General features: G+C 41.2%; 1 protein-coding gene across 10 annotated transcripts in view; it reads right to left on the minus strand.

Annotated features, from left to right (window-relative positions):
• Positions 1-960: 960 nt before the first annotated feature.
• KCNC2 (potassium voltage-gated channel subfamily C member 2) overlaps positions 961-20,036 on the minus strand; it is a 96,184-nt gene continuing 77,108 nt past the window's right edge. For 2 of the 10 annotated variants that reach the window (XM_082241105.1, XM_082241107.1), the window contains exons 3-5: positions 11,252-12,179; positions 6,371-6,538; positions 2,518-4,202 (exon numbers count right to left, since the gene is read on the minus strand). In XM_082241105.1, coding sequence (XP_082097231.1) covers positions 4,066-4,202; positions 6,371-6,538; positions 11,252-12,179 — 1,233 coding nt within the window. In that variant the 3' untranslated portion in view covers positions 2,518-4,065. Of the gene's footprint in view, positions 2,427-2,517; positions 4,203-6,370; positions 6,539-11,251; positions 12,180-20,036 lie in introns of those variants that run through there. The other 8 variants (XM_082241110.1, XM_082241108.1, XM_082241114.1 and 5 more) reach the window with 8 other exon arrangements.

Consider the following 20,036-nt stretch of genomic DNA (forward strand, 5'->3'; position numbering starts at 1 on the left):
CTGCTTAACAGCAGATGGGAAGCTCATTCTACTTGATATGTTGCTACTTTATGCAGCTACTTGGAAAAGGGAATGTGGGAACCCATCCCAAAAAAATATGTGGGCCCAAAGAGTGTTGTCTAGAATGGGTAAGATTTGCTGTTGCATAAAGGGGGAGGTGTCTATGTATAATAGATGGTTGTAAGTAACTTCTAGACGTCTATGAATAACTTGAGTAACATCTTGGTTAATGTGTGGCAACAAATTACTAAACTGTTCAAGTAGGAAAAATGAATTATATTCCTTGCTTTTAAAGCATGAAAAATGCTGTCAAAAATGTACAGAACTTCTCACTAGCACTAACCTCCTAACCCCTCGCTTGTTTGAGATCCAGTTTCAAATAACTGAGGAAGCCTTCAAGGTCCCATTCTGAAGAGCTGGGCTGCCTTGGACTTCCACAGCTAAGAATCTGAAAATGCTACATACAGTCGTACCTTGGAAGTTGAACAGAATCCGTTCCGGAAGTCCGTTTGACTTCCAAAATGTTCGGAAACCCAAGTGCAGCTTCTGATTGGCTGCAGGAAGCTCCTGCAGAAGCCGCAGAAACCCCATCAGATGTTCTTCTTCCAAACAGTCACTTCCAGGTTTGTGGCATTCAGGAGCTAAAATGTTTGAGAACTAAGCTGTTCAAAAACCAAGTATGATTGTATATATGGGAATTATACGTGAACAGTATAAAACAGGGCTAAAAGTTAGAGGTGGGCATTAATTTGTTTAAGGGGTAACAATTAGGAGAGGGATGAGCTTCACCCCTCTTCCCCCTTCCATCCGTCTCTCCCCTTTCATTAAACCAAGGGACTTTGGTTTACTCCCAAAATAATTTGTGAGAAAGATGCAAGCAACAGTTAGAATGGCCAAGCACTCTTGAACTAGATAGAAGGAATGAGAAAACAGGAAACTAAAGAAAGATAATAAGCCACATTGTGAGGTATGTTCCAACCTCCTCCCTGGATCTTTTGAATTTTATTCTCCATTTCTGTTAGTTACATGTCCATTGGCTTCTACCAGGCTTGTGCATGCACCTTGACATGTTCACAAAAATGTCTACAATACAGAATTTCAGAGGTGGGAAAGGTCCTTACATTCAAATTACCAGGGTGACACACAGTTTCTGGAGAAGGTCTTATTGAACAGGATGGAGAGAATGTAATTTATTACACAGTACCTGGCTACAAAGTATCATAGACATAGAATAGACTTGAACAATTTACCACAAAAATCACAAAAAGGTAAAGAATATCTCTCTTATGCAAAATATACATTTTTAGGATCTATTTTATATTTTATATTTACTGATGTTGTTTCGGTGATAGTTTCAATAAAAAACCTATAATATTTTTACTGCCAGTATTTTCTTTCTCTCAATACCTAAAGTCTGAGGTAACAATGAACTAAAAAAACACACACGCTTCTATAGAACTCTAGACAAAGACTGTGGTCTCTCTCTCTCTCTCTCTCTCTCTCTCTCTCTTTCTCTCTTTCTCTATTTTTACTGTTTATGTCTGCAGTCACATATTTCTTATCCATTTCAAAAGTAAACCAAAACGTTGGCATGTTCACTAGTATTCATAAAAATATAGATATGGCGAACCGAGAGCATAAAGACTTGTAGCAAAATCCCATGCCAGTAACGTTCATGAGTTACAAACTTTGCAAAAATACAGTTGTTATGAGGAAACCTATGACAGACAGCGTTTACATCACTATTGTTAAACATGTGTGCCTCTGTATGATCCACAGCATAACCTACTGTAGGGACCAGGAAGAATACACAAAGAGGTGTGCCGGCCTTTTTATTTTTCCCGTGGAGTCTCAGAGATGATGTCTTTGAATTCAGCATCTCTTGGCATAGATGACTAAAGCTGATATTCCATGCACACACAACCTATGTACAGCTGATTCATCAATAGTGACTAATAATTGTGTCTGCTGGCGGCAGCAGCAGCCACAGTTGGAATTGGTCCTTAATCCCCATAACAAGCTCCACTTCCATAGGAAATTGGAAGGATCTCTTCAAGGCGGCAGGTGATTATCAGGACCCATTCAGGAGGAGCAGTCTCTTTCCAGTACAGTCCTTGGTATGGCTAAATTCCATTGTCCCTTTTTCAGCAGTCAAAAATCCATGATAAATTCTGTATAACACTGTAGCCAATAACAGCAGCACCAGATATTAATTCCTTTGCTAGAAGCTGTTTGCATATTAAGTATATACATTACATTAATCTATATCTGCCAGCGCTCTTTACCAAAACTAAATCAATGTACATCTCTATGTATCAGAAAGGTAAGTACTGATAAATACATTCTTGTACAAGAAATTTTCACATGCAGTTCATGCTAGGCTATATACAGAATATTATGTTACATGGTCAAATAGACTTCTTTTCCTAACAAAAATAAACATACAAAAATCAGGGATTTTTCAACAATCTCAAGGATTTCTTATGACACTGTTTGATTTTCTTTCTCTCCCTCCCCCCCCCCCCTTATATTTCTAAGGCTTTTACGTTGCTGGGTGTTTTCCTCACCAGCCCAAAACGTCGTAGTTGCGACTGCATTCATGATGCTGCATAAACAAGGCTGTCTTGTTTTATTGTAAAGAAAAAGCTGATGTAGGGGTAAAGTCTCAACACAAGAATGAATGCAGATTGCTAAGGGTGTGGGATTGAAGCAGGAACCCTATTGAAATGGCAGAACTGTTGCTAAATCCCACACTGGGGGGAAATGTCAAAGAAGTGCTCACTAAAAGGATATCAGCTTACACTTGAGATATGCATAGATACATATATCAAAAAGTGGGGGGAAGAAGGAAATGCATTTAGCAGCTAATCTTATATGAAGGGAGCATTTTTGGAAAAGGCAACTGTGCTTTATGGAGACAGATGAAAAATACAGTCAGACAGTCAGCCAGACAGACAAACAGAAACAACATATAAGACAAAGCATCTTTAAAAAAAAAATATGACAGAAACAAAATTGTGAAAGCTTGGGAGTTAGAGGTTTAAGGCTGGTCAAAAAACCCTTTTGAAAACTATTGCCCTCCTAATACCTATAGCAAAAAAAATTAAGACTCCAGTATACTTCTTGCTTTTACATGGCACTCAGCCTCTGAAAATGTTGAAGAACCCTGCAGAAGAGAAATCACTATAGGGCCAAGCAGAACTTGCTATCTTAAAATTGCAAGCCTGGATGGTGTTTACCTTTCTTTCATGTTTTGTGCCTTCCCCAAGCCATTAAGAAAGAGATCTGGCTTCTGCTTGCGTGTAACCAGTAATGACAACCTCTTTGCAGTTATCTGTGTGCAAACAACCGAAAACATTCAGAACTCTGATACATCAGTCCAGTACCAAAATTAATCAATCAAGAAATAGACATTATTGGGGGGAAAGTTATAAATAAATAAAAAGAACTAAAAAGCAGCACAATAAAAACAGCCCAATCCCACATGCGGACCTGTTGGTCATGGTGGTTTTTTTTCTGATTTCAGCAAGATGGTACAATGAATAAAACAACAAACCCACACAATCCAGAGCCATCTGTGGTCTTGGTTAGTCTGCAAGACGGATTTCAAGTGATGGAGACAGTATGGTCCATGCAAATGATCAGACTGAAGTCACATTCTATGCAATCAAGACAAGATTCCAGACATCTTCGAGATGGGTTAGAGTCACAAGAAATGGTCCAATGGAATGGTTATCAATTGGAAGCACATTGGTTTTACTGTATCTCCCTGAAAATATGCTTATTTATTTGTACTGGCCAGTGAAGTCCACTAACTGTCCTTTTATTGCTGTGGTAAGATAGGACAAAATCAGGTACAAGGTGAGAGGGGAATCTACTTTAGAGGATCTTATAAGCAAAATTGGGGTCTTCAGCTACCCAAGTGGCATTGCTTGCTGCTGACAGTTATATCGCACAAGATTTATACTTGTATTAGTGGAAACCACAGCTAATGCTACACTTATTTCCATTAGGTGATAAACAGCACTTCAGTTAAAGCTATGCAGCCAGCTGATGCCATCTGGTTTACAAAATAGATGGGATGGGAGACCGAGAGCGTCTCAGAGGACAAGGTGAGCTGTAGGGTGATGTTACTGGAGACAGTCTCAGGGCAGTGCCTGCCATGCCAGCTATGTTGTTTAAACTTCGGGATTTTTCGTAGCCTTTCACGAGAAAATGCACAGAAATCAGTTGAGTTCAGCCAGAAAGTAGACAAACAATACAATGCAATGTAATCGTTCTTGCTCATTGGGTTCTAAGAGAGTAGGGTGCTAAGACTCTTTACAACAACAGAGAAAAACATAAAATGGTGCTATTCTTACTAATGACATTAAATGAATTCAGACCAACTACATACTTAATTTTGTTAAGGCCAATGAACTGGCGGTGTATACTTAGTACAAGCCCAGTGGTTTCAGTAGAACTGCAATGATAGCACATAGAGAATGTTGTAGTACAATTCAGGGTGATAAGCAAGACAGATGAAGAAAGCATTTGATATATACAGGTATATAGATATTTGGTGTCAATGCCAGTTCTTAATATTTTAAACCACAATCATTTCTTACCTAATTTTATGAAGTTATTTTGCAATCATAAATGCAGAGGAATAAATTATGTATTGTTAAAAAAGCTCCATCTCCAGAAGCACTTTGATTTAGCATCTGACGCTCTGTCTAATACTATTTAAAGTGTGTCTTGTTTGCAATATTTAACTGATTTGCAATTCATTAAAATGTGTTATTTATATGTAGGTTTTTAGTGATCTGTGCAGTACATACTATTTGCAATCCAACCGATATTATAGGAACAAAGCATGACTTCTTTTAAGCCTAAAATAACCAGAATTTACATATTATAGAACAACATTCACCACTAGCGTAGAATTCTGCACCCCCAGACATTTTCATTTCACAGATACTGTACTGTGAAAGTGCTTACTTTTAAAGCAAGATATGGGTGCTTTATTTAAGCAACAGAACAGCATTACTATTTAATGTCACAGAGTGTTGTGCATGGAAAGAGAACCACTGTTCTTACAGCACACTGAAAAACCAAAATTATGTATTGGCCTTAATCTAAACAAGTTTACCTGAGAGTGAAGTCCCATTTATCTTCATGGGGCTTCCCCATACACACAAATCTCTGCTTGACAGAAAAGAGATAGAAGCACATCTTGTTTAGGCTAGTCGTTCTCAAATGGGGGAGCCAACCCCATGTGGAAAGACATCCACAATTTAAGCACACAATTGCTGCAACCACCACCAGTGTTTCCCAAAACAAATACAAGAAAGATGACTGATAAAGCTATATTTTTTAAAACTCATGTATACACAGCTGGCCTGATTGGACTGAAACTCAATAATGCATGTATGCCGTTGTTTCAATAGGCAAATATGCCATTGACCTTTCCATAGCTTGCCATGGGAAACAATTATTTAACACTGGCCTACCTGCAGCAATATTGTGCTGGGTAATTGGGTTCACCTTTAGCCTATTAGCCTTTGGCATCAAAGCCTCACGTTTCTATGTCAATGTTTTCCAAAATACTAAGTGTATTGCACATCAGGGCTCTGGCATTTAGAACTACAGTGGTATCTTGGTTCTCAAACTTAATCCATTCCAGGAGTCTGTTCGACTCCCCAAACCGTTCAAAAACTAAGGCGCAGCTTCCAATTGGCTGCAGGAGTTTCCTGCATTCAAGCGGAAGCTGTGTCAGAAGTTTGGCTTCCGAAAAACGTTTGCAAACTGGTTTTAGAGGCCATGTTAAGGACTCCCAGACTTCTGGTTTTGGGGGATTTCAACATCCAAGCCAAGGCGACTGACTCTGGGGTGGATCGGGACTTCCAGATTTGCGGCATGCGGGAGCCAATTTGTTCAGGAACCAAGCAATTAGAGTGCCAAGGTACCACTGTACAATACATTCTTAACTGAACCAACCTTCTAAAATATTACTAAATTAAACTAGTAAGTCCTTAACTGGAATTTAAAATATCCCAAAGCAATTTCTAAAGAACTGTTATGAAAGTGATTTAATGAACATGACCTAAATTAAATTTATCTATGCACAGGACAGACAAATGAAACCATGAATGATACACCTATCAGAAACAACACGGACATATCTTTGGATGGATTGATGAGCCAAGACCGTTATTTAAGAGGAAGCAAGAAAGGGACAACTGAAGAAGAGGTAGAAGAAGAAGAAATGCATTAGTCTGCATACAATGTTTCCTATATAGCATTTGTTCGCATCTCCTTCATTCCAGGTTTGCTTAGTCAGAAGAACAGTGCTGGATGAACTTTTATAGTCTAATGAAAGAGTCCATACCTTTCCTGATCCCTCCATCAGTAGCACACGCGTAATCACCTGCTGTCAGTAGGAAACATGTTCCCCCTCTTCTGTTTTTGTCTCTGGTACTAGAGCGTCTGATTGGTGGGAGCCTTTCCACAGGTGACAGTGGCTGCTCACTTTCTGTACTGTCTTCACCTGATAACACTGGTTAAAGCACCATGCCCATTTACATAATATAGCCAGAGAGGAAACGAAACATCACAAACAACTTGCCTGACAACCTGTTACTTAAGTTAATATTTATTTATTTATTTATTTATTTACTTACTTACTTACTTACTTACTTACTTACTTACTACTATTTCTTGAATTGGGGGATGGGGAGAGATGGCCCTTCATGGTCATTCATTAATATAGAAATAGAACAAAGTTGCACATCTGTATTATTTGGTTACGGGAAAAAATATTTTGATGTTGATTTTTGGCTTTTTAAACGGTTGCCATCTTCAACATTCTACTCATTGCTTCAGTGTCTTCAGTACTTAAAAACAAGTCAGATTTTGCTGCCAAATAATAATAGTAAGTACTAAATCTTGAAATACAGATGGCACACTCATATCCACTACTAAAATAAATTCGCATATAACCATAGAATAGCTTATTCGGATCTACTGCTAACTAATATATGGGCACTTACACAAGAGTAAGAGACCGTGCTTGAGTCATGACTTCACATTAGGCAAGCCCAACTTGAACGCAGTTGACAAACCATGTCCTATGGCCTGCTAAAAGCTCAATAAACCTCTTTTCTTCTGTCTTCCTGGGACTGTTTTGCAAACCACAGTACGCAGCTTGCTGGGTCACAAGTCATGCAGGTTTGCTGAACATTATTATATGAGTATCACATGACTACTGGGACGCAGGTGGCGCTGTGGGTAAAACCTCAGTGCCTAGGGCTCGCCGATCGCATGATCGGCGGTTCAAATCCCCGCGGCGGGGTGAGCTCCCGTCTTTCGGTCCCAGCTCCTGCCCACCTAGCAGTTCAATAGCACTCCTAGGTGCAAGTAGATAAATAGGTACCGCTTTCTAGCGGGAAGGTAAACGGCATTTCCGTGTGGTGCGCTGGTGCTGGCTCGCCAGAGCAGCTTCGTCACGCTGGCCACGTGACCCGGAAGTGTCTTCGGACAGCGCTGGCCCCCACCCATGAGATGGGTGCACAACCCTAGAGTCGGACACGACTGGCCTGTACGGGCAGGGGTACCTTTACCTTTATCACATGACTAAGTGGTCCTTCACTAAGAAGCACACAGGGTGCCATGTTGAGTTAAGGGTAAAGACAATGGCTCTCCCTTCCACATGGCACCAAGTTTAGGGAGGAATCTTCTTGCTTCTCTAACAGTGCGCGCGCACACAGAGGTAGGCATGGATCAGTCTGTCAATTGTGGGTTCTCTCGGTTTCTCCTTTTTCCCGTTTTAAAGTTCTCCACATTTCTGCAGCCATTTGCATTTTTAAAAAACAAAATCCTCATGGAAATTCATCAGCATTTTAGCACACATTTCTACTAAAATGCACAAAATACTGCTTTGACCAAAGTGCAATTTTTTTGCAAGCAGATTCCCCTTATATAATGCATTTAGGTATGCTGTTTTATGTGTGCAATTTTATGCACAATTCCCCCTAATAAAAGCATGCTTGTACATTGTTTGGTAGGAGAACTGAGCTGCAAAAGTGGGAGAGGTGTGAGTGAGTGAGTCAGTGATTGATTGATTGATTGATTGATTGTCTGACTACTAAATTTATATCCCACTTTTCCTTCAAGGAGCTCAATATGGCATACATGCTTCCCACCCACCCCTCTGTTTTACCCTCACAATAGCCCTGTGAAGCAGAGAGGCAGTGACTGACTTCATGGCTGACTGGGGATTTTAACCCTGGCCTCTTCCAGGTCTTAGCCCGCCACTACACCACACTGAATATTTGGAAGGGTAATTGTGCTTTGGGCTGTGTATTGGTTTGAGAGCGTATTGGTTTGAAGGTGATCTGAAGAGCCCTAATCCCTTCATGTGGTCTGGCTGGCTGCAGCCTAGGCAAGGATTAGCAAACCAAACATGGTGTGTTTTACTTTCCCTTCAGTTACACTCATGGTGCCTAGGCACATCCCTGTGTCCGTCTTAAAAGCTAACTGTGGCAATACCTAATAAAGCTTGGGGAGAGGGAAGTAAAAGTCCCTGCTGTAGAGCAGTTAATAGTTATTAAAATGCCTAATCCCTCTTTAAACATCTGCAGTTTTTGATTAATAGGCTCTTTTATCATGATAATAGGGCTTTTAATATTTCAGAACAGTGATCTATTTTATTACTTTGAAAATGCTAACCATAATGATTCTAGAATTTAAAATGGGGATGGGAAACCTGTGGCCCTCCAGACACTTCTGTCATCTGTGGCCATTAGTTATGCAAACTGGGGCTGCTGGGAATTGGTCTGTCAACATCTGGAGAGCCAGATGTTAAAGGCACTGGAAAGGGAAAAGACACATTTTATTATCTTATTGTATATATATTTTTCCTTCTCAAGATTTCTCTTTTTATAACCTTTCCCTACTACTGCCATGTAATTGAACACTGTGGACTTCATCTTGACCTGTAAACAGAGTGGCCCTTATCACTTTGGGGGTTGTTATGGTATGTACCAATCAAGCACAGCATAGTCCAACCACTGTATCTAATCTCTTCCAAGATTTTTCCATACTTTCCCAAATGTTCAAATTTAGTATCCCCACCCCAAACCCCAGGGAAACCCCCAGTATAAACACTTTTGATTCATGATCTCCAAGGGAGTTTAAAATTAGCTGTGATAGCTGTGGAGTCATAAGAGCACCTATTTTCATTGATATCCTTAAAAGACAAATCACTGGGACCATAAATCCAGAAAGCAGCAGTTTTCTCTCTCTCTACAGCTCCATTATTACTTTGATTTATTTATTTTTAGGTGGGGGGAGAAGCATTGTGAATCATTACAGTAATTGATCATTTAAACGGCTGGCAACCAAAATGATAAAGGAGGGTGATGCAACTCTTCTATGGAGGGTTACAATATTTGAGGATCCTTAGTTTGGAAAAAATGCAGGTAAAAAAGGGGGAAACCACAGAGATATATACAATTATGCATCCTACAGAGAAAGTGGGAAAAGATGGATTTTTCTCTGTTTCATAATACTAGAATGTGGGGCCATCTAATGAGGCTGAATGCTGAAAGATTTGGGACAGAAAAAATGCATTTCTTCACAATGTGCATAGTTAAATTCTGGGATTCACTACCACAACCTGTAGTAATGGCTTTACAAGGAATTAAAACAGATTAATGGAAGGTACGTCTATCAATGGCAGCCAGCCATGATGGTAACATACTATGTCCAGGGTTGGAGGCAGTATACATCTCAACACTAGTTACAGTCGTACCTTGGAAGTTGAACGGAATCCGTTCCGGAAGTCTGTTTGACATCCAAAACATTTGAAAACCAAATAGCAGCTTCTGATTGGCTGCAGGAGCTTCCTGCAGCCAATCAGAAGCCACGGTAGCCCCATCGGCCGTTCGGGTTCCAAAAGAACATTCCTAAACTGGAACAATCACTTCTGGGTTTGCGGCGTTCAGGAGCCAAAACATCCGAGTTCCAGGGCGTTCAGGATCGAAGGTACGACCGTACTGGGAATCACAAGGGGAACGTTTCTGCTGTGTTCATGCCCTGCTTGTGGAAATCCCATTTGCATCTGGCTGAACAGGACACTGGATTAGAAGGGCCTTTGGTCTGATCCAGGAGAAATTTTATGCTTCTATATATTAAATATAATTATGAAAAGTCTCTAAGATTACAGCACCATGGCTGCAATGCTATACGTACTTACCTGGGAATAAGCTCCACTGAACTCAGTGGGACTTACTTCTTAGTAGGCATTTATAGAATTGCACGGTTAGTTAAAATCTTGTCCATGTTGTAACCTCTGCCTACAAGATGTGAGGTTCTAAGCATCCTAACGGGGGAAAGCTTCAAATGAAATTTAATGGACCTCTTGCTTCTAAGTAAGAAAATTTGAGTCTAAGCTTAAATGTAATTTCATGAGCATCACCTGTTCCCTTAGGTCGGGGGGTGGGGTGTCATTCCAATCTATGAAAAAAGAAATGCTCTCCTTGAAATCTAGAGAACCCCCTTCTGTGTTACTTGTTGCACTGAATGTAGGCCCAGATTAATCATCCATGTTTAAATGAATGTTTCTTTATACCACTTCTAGTATTTCATGCCACCAGTGTGGCACAGGCAAAGCAAACAAAAGAGACAAGCAGACAGAAGAGACAAACACCACGCAAAACGCCATGAAGTTCAACAAAATGGAGGCATAGCTGTACAGGAATAGGCATGCAGGAAACAAAACAAAACATTGTACAGTGCAACAGGCAAAAGAAACAGTAGATGCCGCCAGTAAAACAAAAGAATTATGAAGAAATAAGGAAAATTAAAGGTAGCTCAGCATTCACAATCAGTGCTTTTTTTTGAAATAAATAAATAAATAAAAATGAGGTGTTGGTACTTCGATCTTGATAAAAGTGCTGGGGGTGCCAGCACAAAATGGCTGCTATGGGCAGCAAAAAAAGGGGGTGATTGTACTCGGTACCATTGAGTACTGTCACAAAAAAGCACTGTTCACGAAACACCTAGCGAACACTACAGATCAGCAATGCACAGATCTGGGAACATCATTCTTATGCTGTAACTATTTTGCCACCTACAAGACTGACATATACAAACAGTGAGTGAAGGGAGAGGTGTGTCAACTACCTCCTCTAGCTGCAGAAAGATTCGATGCTTTCTGACGCCTTGTACTGCCAAACATACCAGACATGCGTTTCGGACGGTGTCCTACCTGATTTATTGTGTTCCATCAGCCGGTTGTCTCTGCCCAGACAGACTTCCCCCTGTGTGCTATTGCAGGCTGTGTTCAAGTCTGTCTTGCAAAATGTAGGGGAGCTTGCCTGAGGAGCAGGTGGGATGTGCTTCTTTCTCTTTCTCGGAAGCTTCTGTTTCGCCATGGCCAGAGAATAGTACATTCCAAAGTTGTTGACAATAACAGGCACAGGCATGGCTATGGTCAGCACCCCAGCTAAAGCACACAGAGCACCCACTAACATCCCTGACCATGTCTTTGGATACATGTCTCCATACCCAAGAGTGGTCATGGTGACCACAGCCCACCAGAAGCCAATGGGGATGTTTTTGAACTCTGTGTGTTCGCTAGCAGAAGGGTCGTTGGGCCTGGCTCCTATTCGCTCAGCATAGTAGATCATGGTGGCAAATATCAATACTCCTAATGCCAAAAATATTATCAGCAGCAAAAACTCATTGGTGCTTGCTCGGAGCGTGTGACCCAGCACCCTGAGGCCCACGAAATGTCGGGTGAGCTTGAAGATTCGCAGGATTCTCACAAACCTCACTACCCTGAGGAAACCAAGCACATCCTTAGCAGCTTTGGAGGACAGCCCACTGAGGCCCACCTCGAGATAGAAGGGCAAAATTGCCACAAAGTCAATGATATTCAAGAGGTTTTTGATGAATTCAAGTTTGTTGGGTGAAAAAACAACGCGGACTAAAAATTCAAATGTAAACCACACCACGCATACTCCTTCAACATACGTCAGAGCAGGGTCCGTCTCTATTTCATACTGCAGAACCACCTCGGAGCCATTGATGGTTGGCTCTGTTTTGTTTTTGATGGTGTTGAATGCTTCGTGGGTTTCCAGGCAAAAGGTTGTGATTGAAAGTAGGATGAAGAATAAAGAGGCAAACGCAATGAACTGCAAAGAAAAATAAATTAGACACTTATCAGAATCAGAGAGTTAAAAAAAACACCAACATAATGAGAAGTATCATATAGCTTAACTTATAGCACGCTTGAGTGCAAAGACTCCCCATGGGGTTGCTTCCAATAAGATTGATATCAAGAATTCACCTGCTGATCTCCCCAGCTGGAACTACAAAACAAGCATGGTGGGTAATGATCTGGACAAAAATACTTTTTGGAAGTAGCTTTTATTGAGTAACTATAGTCAAGGCTTAAATTAAGCCAGAAGTACCGACTCCATTCATAAACTCACTAGGAAGTAACTGAAAATTATTGCCAATGTCAAGGCTCGTCCATATTATGTCTAGTTTGCACAGTGTCCCCACACACACCCTCCATATATGGGATTAGAAGAAATAACTTCTGGGACAGAGGATGTGACAACTATTAGTCATAATTGATAAGCAAAATGAAGGTTCCTGAATAAAATGTAACATTGTTTATGCAAATCCTCTGGATTGTGTTCATTTTGGCTCTTGTGTATGCAGTATAGAGTCCTTACAAGGTTTCCAGAATGGTCTAATGAAGCATCAGTAAGGAAAGTTGCTGTTTTGGCTTCATCTTCTCAGAAAAAAATATATTAAAACCTTTTTAGTGAACTAAAACATTTCCTTATTAAGTACACATCTAGCATTCCTGCAACAGAGATGGCAGCTAAGAAACATGTTGTAATACCACTGATGAATATCATGTGCTCAGCTTCTACCACATACCTTAGCCAGCATTGATTTTATGAACTTCAGGATGCTATGAACTGCCTGAAGGGCTTAATTACAGATGGCAATTAGACCAAAGGCCTATCTAGTCCAGTATATAGCTGCCACAGCTGCCAAGCAGATGTCAATACACAGGATGTCAGCAATCAAATATTATTTCTAAAGTATCCTGAAGGCTCATGTTTCTTTATAATGTGCATATAACACTCTGGAGAACTCTAGTAAATGTAGAGATGTCCTGAATTTGAATGATGCATGTTGGTGAGAATTCTCAGCAGACTTCAGGTACGATGCTAAGCCTTTCATTCCTTACTACTTTTTCACTGAAGCTGTGTATTTCTTCACACACTGCACATCTGCTGTGACAGTGGGTGGCAGTGCTCACTTGGCCTCCTACATCACCTCAGGGCATGAAAATGTCCTTAATCCCTAATTAAATAAAGATGTGTAGGGCAATATCCAGTGAAATAGTGCCAGAACAAGGATTTCCACTGTACAAAGGAACATCCCTTGCCTTCCCTTCCCCTGTGCATCTGCTACAGAGGTTTGGGAGAAAACCCATCACAGATTTAGTGGTGTACAGGGAATGAAGAGCAAGAGGAAGTTGGGTTGGTTGACCCAAAGTCCTTATGCTAGTGGAACAAGTTCATAGGATACCACCCATAGACTATGTTGGGAGAGCAGAAAGTTAATTCTCCAGTGAACCCATTTGCATTGTTACCCCTCCAGGTAATATAAAAAGGAAGCACCTTGGAAGAGGCAGCTGTGTGAAGAATATTGACCTGGTTATTTATTGTAGGTTATTCCACCTTTCAGAGGGACGCGGGTGGCGCTGTGGTCTAAATCACTGAGCCTCTTGGGTTTGCCAATCAGAAGGTCAGCAGTTCGTATCTGCACAATGGGGTGAGCTCCTGTTTCTCTGTCCCAGCTCCTGCCAACCTAGGAGTTTGAAAGCATGCCAGTGCAAGTAGATAAATAGGTACCGCTGTGGCAGGAAAGTAAACAGCATGTCCGTGCACTCTGGTTTATGTCATGGTGTTCTGTTACGCCAGTTTAGTCATGCTGGCCACCTAACCTGGAAAGCTGTCTGTGAACAAATGCCGGCTCCCTCGGCCTGAAAGCGAGGTGAGCGCCATAAACCCATAGTCACCTTTGACTGGACTTAACCGTCCAGGAGTCATTTCCTTTTCCTTTTTACCTATTCCACCCTTATATAGACAAAGTCCTAGGCTGTAAAATGTTTCCCAGAACCCGCTTCACAGAACAGATTGACGTAAACCCTTCAAAGCTCAACTGTCACCTGTACCTGGACTAAACTTCAACCTGGAAGTCAGAGACAACTATGACTTGTTCTTAATTTCAAAGACTTGGCAGATAAAGAACTATAACAATGGCAGACTATAAACTTTGTATATAATTAGATTGCACAAGAAGAAAAATAATAATATTACTATTTCTGTACAACATCTTAAAGGATGCATTTATCTCTGTTTCTTTAAATACATTTTTGACATTTCATTTTAATTATTGCAGAATGCAGACCTAAAATTAGCTTGCTTAAGCTGTTATCACAAAGGGCACAGAGTAATAGATAATCACTATAAAATCCACAGAGCATTATTAGTAATTACATTAAAAACCCTCCCCAAAATCTGCTTAGAGCACTCCTAATTTTAACACAATCAAGTAATCACAACCATAAATCCAGGCCACACTTCATAAATGCTTAAAATAAAAATAAAACTCCAGAGCATTTCTTCATTCCTAATTTTCACCTCAGGGTGTTTTAAAATTCAAAGCGTCTCTTAGTCCCTGCTGAACTGGGACCATTGCATTCAAGTGCTGCAAAATACTGAACTGGTCAATGCAGGAAGCTCATAAAGATCAAGTCACAATTAAGTTGCAGGAAATTAGAGCCTCACTGCTTATTAGGGAAGTCTTTTCTGTATAGTTAGCTGCTTTCTTGAATATATACTGCTGTAATCTTGACAGAACAACAGACTATAAAAGTGCATATGGAAGCAACAATGCAACTCTTTGTAATATTGAAAGGACATCAGTGTAATCAACATTCCACATATTTTGCTGAACTAAAATGGAATCCAATGTGTATTTTAGCTCACCCAGGTGAAACTGGGCTATTAGGGGCAAAGGGGGGGGAATATGGAAACTTCCACAAATTGTAGGCTGATCCCATGGTTCCGCTAGATTCTTCTGGCATAATGCCAATGTCACCACAATCCTGTTCACTCCTGACAGCAAAGCCAAACAACACCAAAAGAAGCGAGAGAAAATGTAAATCATCAACAGACTGTTTTTAGGGCAGAAGGTCAGCAGTTCGAATCCCTGCGACGGGGTGAGCTCCCGTTGCTCAGTCCCTGCTCCTGCCAACCTAGCATTCTGAAAGCACGTCAAAGTACAAGTAGATAAATAGATACCAATGGTTCGCCAGAAGCGGCTTAGTCACGCTGGCCATATGACCCGGAAACTGTACGCCGGCTCCCTCGGCCAGTAAAGCGAGATGAGCGCCGCAACCCCAGAGTTGGTCATAACTGGACCTAATGGTCGGGGTCCCTTTCTCTTTACCTATTCCCCACACCGAGGCACAGAGGACTCCTAACAACTCTCAGCACCCTTAATGAGCTACAGTTCCCAGTTCCCATGGCCTAAGCCATGAATTTAGCATCATATGATACTCCTTTAAGAGTACAGAACAAACGAGGCATATATCTGTTGCCCTTGCAAAAGAAATTCAAAGGAGCTCAGTATATCACTATCACCATCACCATCAAAGTGACTGCACTTCCTGTTCCACAGTCTACCAAGTGACATCCTGAGAACAGAAGGAAGAAAGGAAGGCCATAGGGATGAGATGTTCCTAATTTTGGTAACAGAACGGTCGATAACCTTGCAATCTTATCCAAACCAAGCTACATTCTTGGCATGCATATATGGGATAGGAAGGGAGGAAGGACAACACAGTTTCTTACTAGAAGCAAATATACACATTATGTTTGTAAGCCCTTCATTCTGGCATCACAAAAGCACTAATATTTTATTGGACTTTCCTAATTTATGGTTTTTCTGTTTATTGTAGTTTTTTATTGTACTGTGAACTGCTTTGGTATCCTCTGAATGAAACCTGGTATACAAATGATTTCAATAAATAAGCAATCACAATTATGTGCTGTTGTTTAAGCACGTTACATGTGTCTTTTTCCTGGTTCCCTCCCACCCCCTTATGGACAAGCAACCTTGGAGGCTGATATCAGGAGTGGAAGTACAGCAGGAAAAACTGCATCCTCAGCCCCACCCCACCCCCCAAAAAAACCTAACCAAAGGTGTTTTTCTCCTGTGGGTGGAAAAGTGATGGCAATTCCATTTCTCTTCCCCATGGGTGTGAAAGCAGCTCTGGGTACGTGCTAATGAACACAAAAGGGCAGAAAAGAAAGGTGTAAGGGTTAAGCAAGCCCATCCCTCTTGCACACTTAATTACAGCCTCTGAGAATGCTTTTCAGCTATTTAAAAGCACACACACACACACACTAGGGGAAAGAGGCATGAGTGGCTTTTGAAGTAAGCATAGCCAGCTTGGGGGGGGGGTGACAGCTCAATTTCAAACTGCTCCTGGAAGTCAACATAAAGGTAAAGGTAAAGGGACCCCTGACCATTAGGTCCAGAGTCAGGTCCCTGACTCTGAGGTTGCGGCACTCATCTCGCTTTATTGGCCGAGGGAGCCGGCATACTGCTTCCGGGTCATGTGGCCAGCATGACTAAGCCACTTCTGGCGAACCAGAGCAGTGCACTGAAATGCCATTTACCTGGCAGGAGCAGGGACCGAGCAACAGGAGCTCACCCCGTCACGGGGATTCAAACTGCCGACCTTCTGATTGGCAAGTCCTAGGCTCTGCGGTTTAACCCACAGCGCCACCCGCGTCCCTAGAAAGTCAGCATAGATGGACTAAAAACTAAAACGGCCACATGCTGAGAAAGTAGTAAGAATGTGGCCACATGTGCACTCGAGCGGCTTCCGTTGTGCTAATACTGGGATGGAATCTACACACATATATAAAAACGCTGTGAAAATGCTTTTAAAAAAACCGTTTTGAAAAATACATTGAAATTGCCATAGCTCACTGTCGCCATCCAGTGTCACGTTTGTACATTGCACTTCACAACACACTTAAAATGTTCTATTTGCAGCTGTATAGCTGAGTCTTGGGTCAAAGCAAAGTCGCTTTGTTAATTTAACTGGGATGTGTGTCCCACGACATTGCAACCATCACCTTCCATCACCTTTTTGTTTTGAAATGTGTGCCACTTCAATCGACTCAATAAGATGTTTTTTATTAAGGATGATGATTTAGGATGGATGACACATCGTCTTTCATTTGGGTCATTCATCCAGTGTGATGCTGCTTGCCCATCTATTCCCATCTGTGCCTGTTCTGAAGGCAATGAACCTTGAACATGAGTCATCCATGTTTGTTTGCATCATTCAGCAATAGGGCACAGGTGGAGTTGGCGCAGCTGCTTGCCCATTGTTCGCAGATACTCACAAATTATCCTCTTGTTTCAGGCTACAAATGATAGCGCTCCCCAACAATAGTAATGGTAGCAGAAATAACTACTTGGGATTTATTTATACTCCTACGTAGGATCTCCATGAACCCTAGAACAACCTTGCAAGGTTGTATTGTAACCCTGAACGCAGATGCAGGGCTTACGCAAAGGCCATCCATGAAGGTTATGGCTCCAGTGAAATCTGAACAAGAGACTGCTGGAATCGTGCCTCATAGCCTTGCACAGCCTTGCCTCCCAGAAGAACTCCCAACAAAAACTGGAATGATATTTCCAGGAAACACTTAAATGCTAGACAAAAACTTATTTTTAGTTAAGAAGCAGATATATTTTAACTGACGTACAATGTCCCTATGCAATTTACCCTGACCATTTATGACGACATTGGCAGAAACCCAAACTGCTCTATGGAAATCAATGTAGCTAGCTTTTATAGAAGAGGTCTGACTGGTGGGATATAGAATCCAACAGCATTCTTAATACAGGAACAAAAGTCATGTAAATTCCAGTGGCAGAAATCATTCTACCATTATGGGGGGTGGGGCTTGAGAACAGCATGAGAGGAAACACAGGGGCCTGCTGGGTTAGAGGGGATTCAGCAAAAACTGACTCCTTTTCCTTCCACTGGTGGGATCCTGCACTGAATCAGGATCCCTTCTATCAACAGGTAAGAGTTTTTCTGCTTGCAGATGCTTAGCTATAAGCAACCCTGTATAAATAATGTATAAACTCTGAAGTGCAAAAGCCTTGTGGGCTACATGACAATTGCTATTCGATTATTCTCCTGCATGACCACTGGTTTTATATTATTATATAGCAATTAGAAAACAGACTTTTTCAATAAATATGAGAATTAAAAAAATTAGAGCATTGATTTAAACCTGTAAAGTATAAACCGTATGAGATCCATTGATGAATTAAGTGCATTTTAACAGATCTGCAAATTGACCTGTTGACACCTTTCTGTAATACCAGTAGTAACATTGCCAAAGACTGCTTACCATTTTCGGCAGTGGCAATGTGTTGGATCCCTTACAAGGCAATGGTAATGATGAACTAACTGCTCATCTAAACTCCTTGTCTCCTTACCTACTATGAATATTCTGTTTAGTATCCTACCCAAAAAAAGCGAAACTGAATTATCGTAGGGTATACAAGTGTAGAGTCTCAGAATCACATATTTTGTTCTACATATGATGGGGATGTGTCAGCAAGGCTCAAAACACAAACCTCAAAAAGTGTTCCAAGAAAATTGCTTCATTTATTTGCAAAGCACCCCAGCTTCTCACCATGCCTCACACATTTTTAGTCCCTGTACGGCAAATAGCCCAAAATGCTATCCTTCATCTCACCATTTATGGGCCATCTGTGAACTGCTCCCAATTCCCTCAACTACTTGGATTCACTGACTGCAGTGTTGAAAAATCCCTGGTCACTGAGAAATGTGATGCTGACAATCAGAAGTGTGATATATTCTTCTGGCCCTCATTCACAATTTCCCACATATCCCCATCCCAACCAAATCTAGGTAAATCTTCCCTGTTTGTATCTGATTACTCATTCATTTTAGCTACCCCAGAGTATTAAGAAAACTTCACTGCTTGTTCAAGAAATTATCAGTTTTAATATTCTGAAGGGACACAGTGGAGCTAGCAAAAGTTTACTCCTATTTGTTTCATGCTGCTATAAAAATGTCTTCTTTACCTTGTCAGCAACCTTTGAAAAATATGCTGCTTTTTATTCTCATCACCTACTTTACCACTTCCCCTTGCTATGTAATATAATGCTATGTAAAGTACAGCGTCTAACCAGAGGGTTCAATAGCAGATTTTAAGGTTCAGTTAGCTTATTTGCATTGATTTCAGGACTTACAAGACTGCCCTTGATACAGTGACTACAGAAAAAGGCTTAAATATTTAATAGGCTCTTGAAAATACAACATTTAATATTCTCTGATAAGAGGCCCAAGATGGACATAAAAAGAAAACAGAAGCATCTCTTAAAAAACAAAACAAAACTGGAGGCACATTGTTTGCAAGGACACCGAAAACTGAAAATGTAGGTGTCATATACCCAGGCAGTTCACTGTCTCAAGTTCAGTCAAATGCAGATTGTTGTTGTTTAATCGTTTAGTCGTGTCCGACTCTTCGTGACCCCATGGACCAGAGCACGCCAGGCACTCCTGTCTTCCACTGCCTCCCGCAGTTTGGTCAAACTCATGCTGGTAGCTTCAAGAACACTGTCCAGCCATCTCATCCTCTGTCGTCCCCTTCTCCTTGTGCCCTCCATCTTTCCCAACATCAGGGTCTTTTCCAGGGAGTCTTCTCTTCTCATGAGGTGGCCAAAGTATTGGAGCCTCAGCTTCAAAATCTGTCCTTCCAGGGAGCACTCAGGGCTGATTTCCTTAAGAATGGATACATTTGATCTTCTTGCAGTCCATGGGACTCTCAAGAGTCTCCTCCAGCACCATAATTCAAAAGCATCAGTTCTTCGGCGATCAGCCTTCTTTATGG

Source organism: Podarcis vaucheri (genome assembly GCF_965113315.1).
Source record: "Podarcis vaucheri genome assembly, chromosome: 10".
NCBI classification, from domain to species: domain Eukaryota; kingdom Metazoa; phylum Chordata; class Lepidosauria; order Squamata; family Lacertidae; genus Podarcis; species Podarcis vaucheri.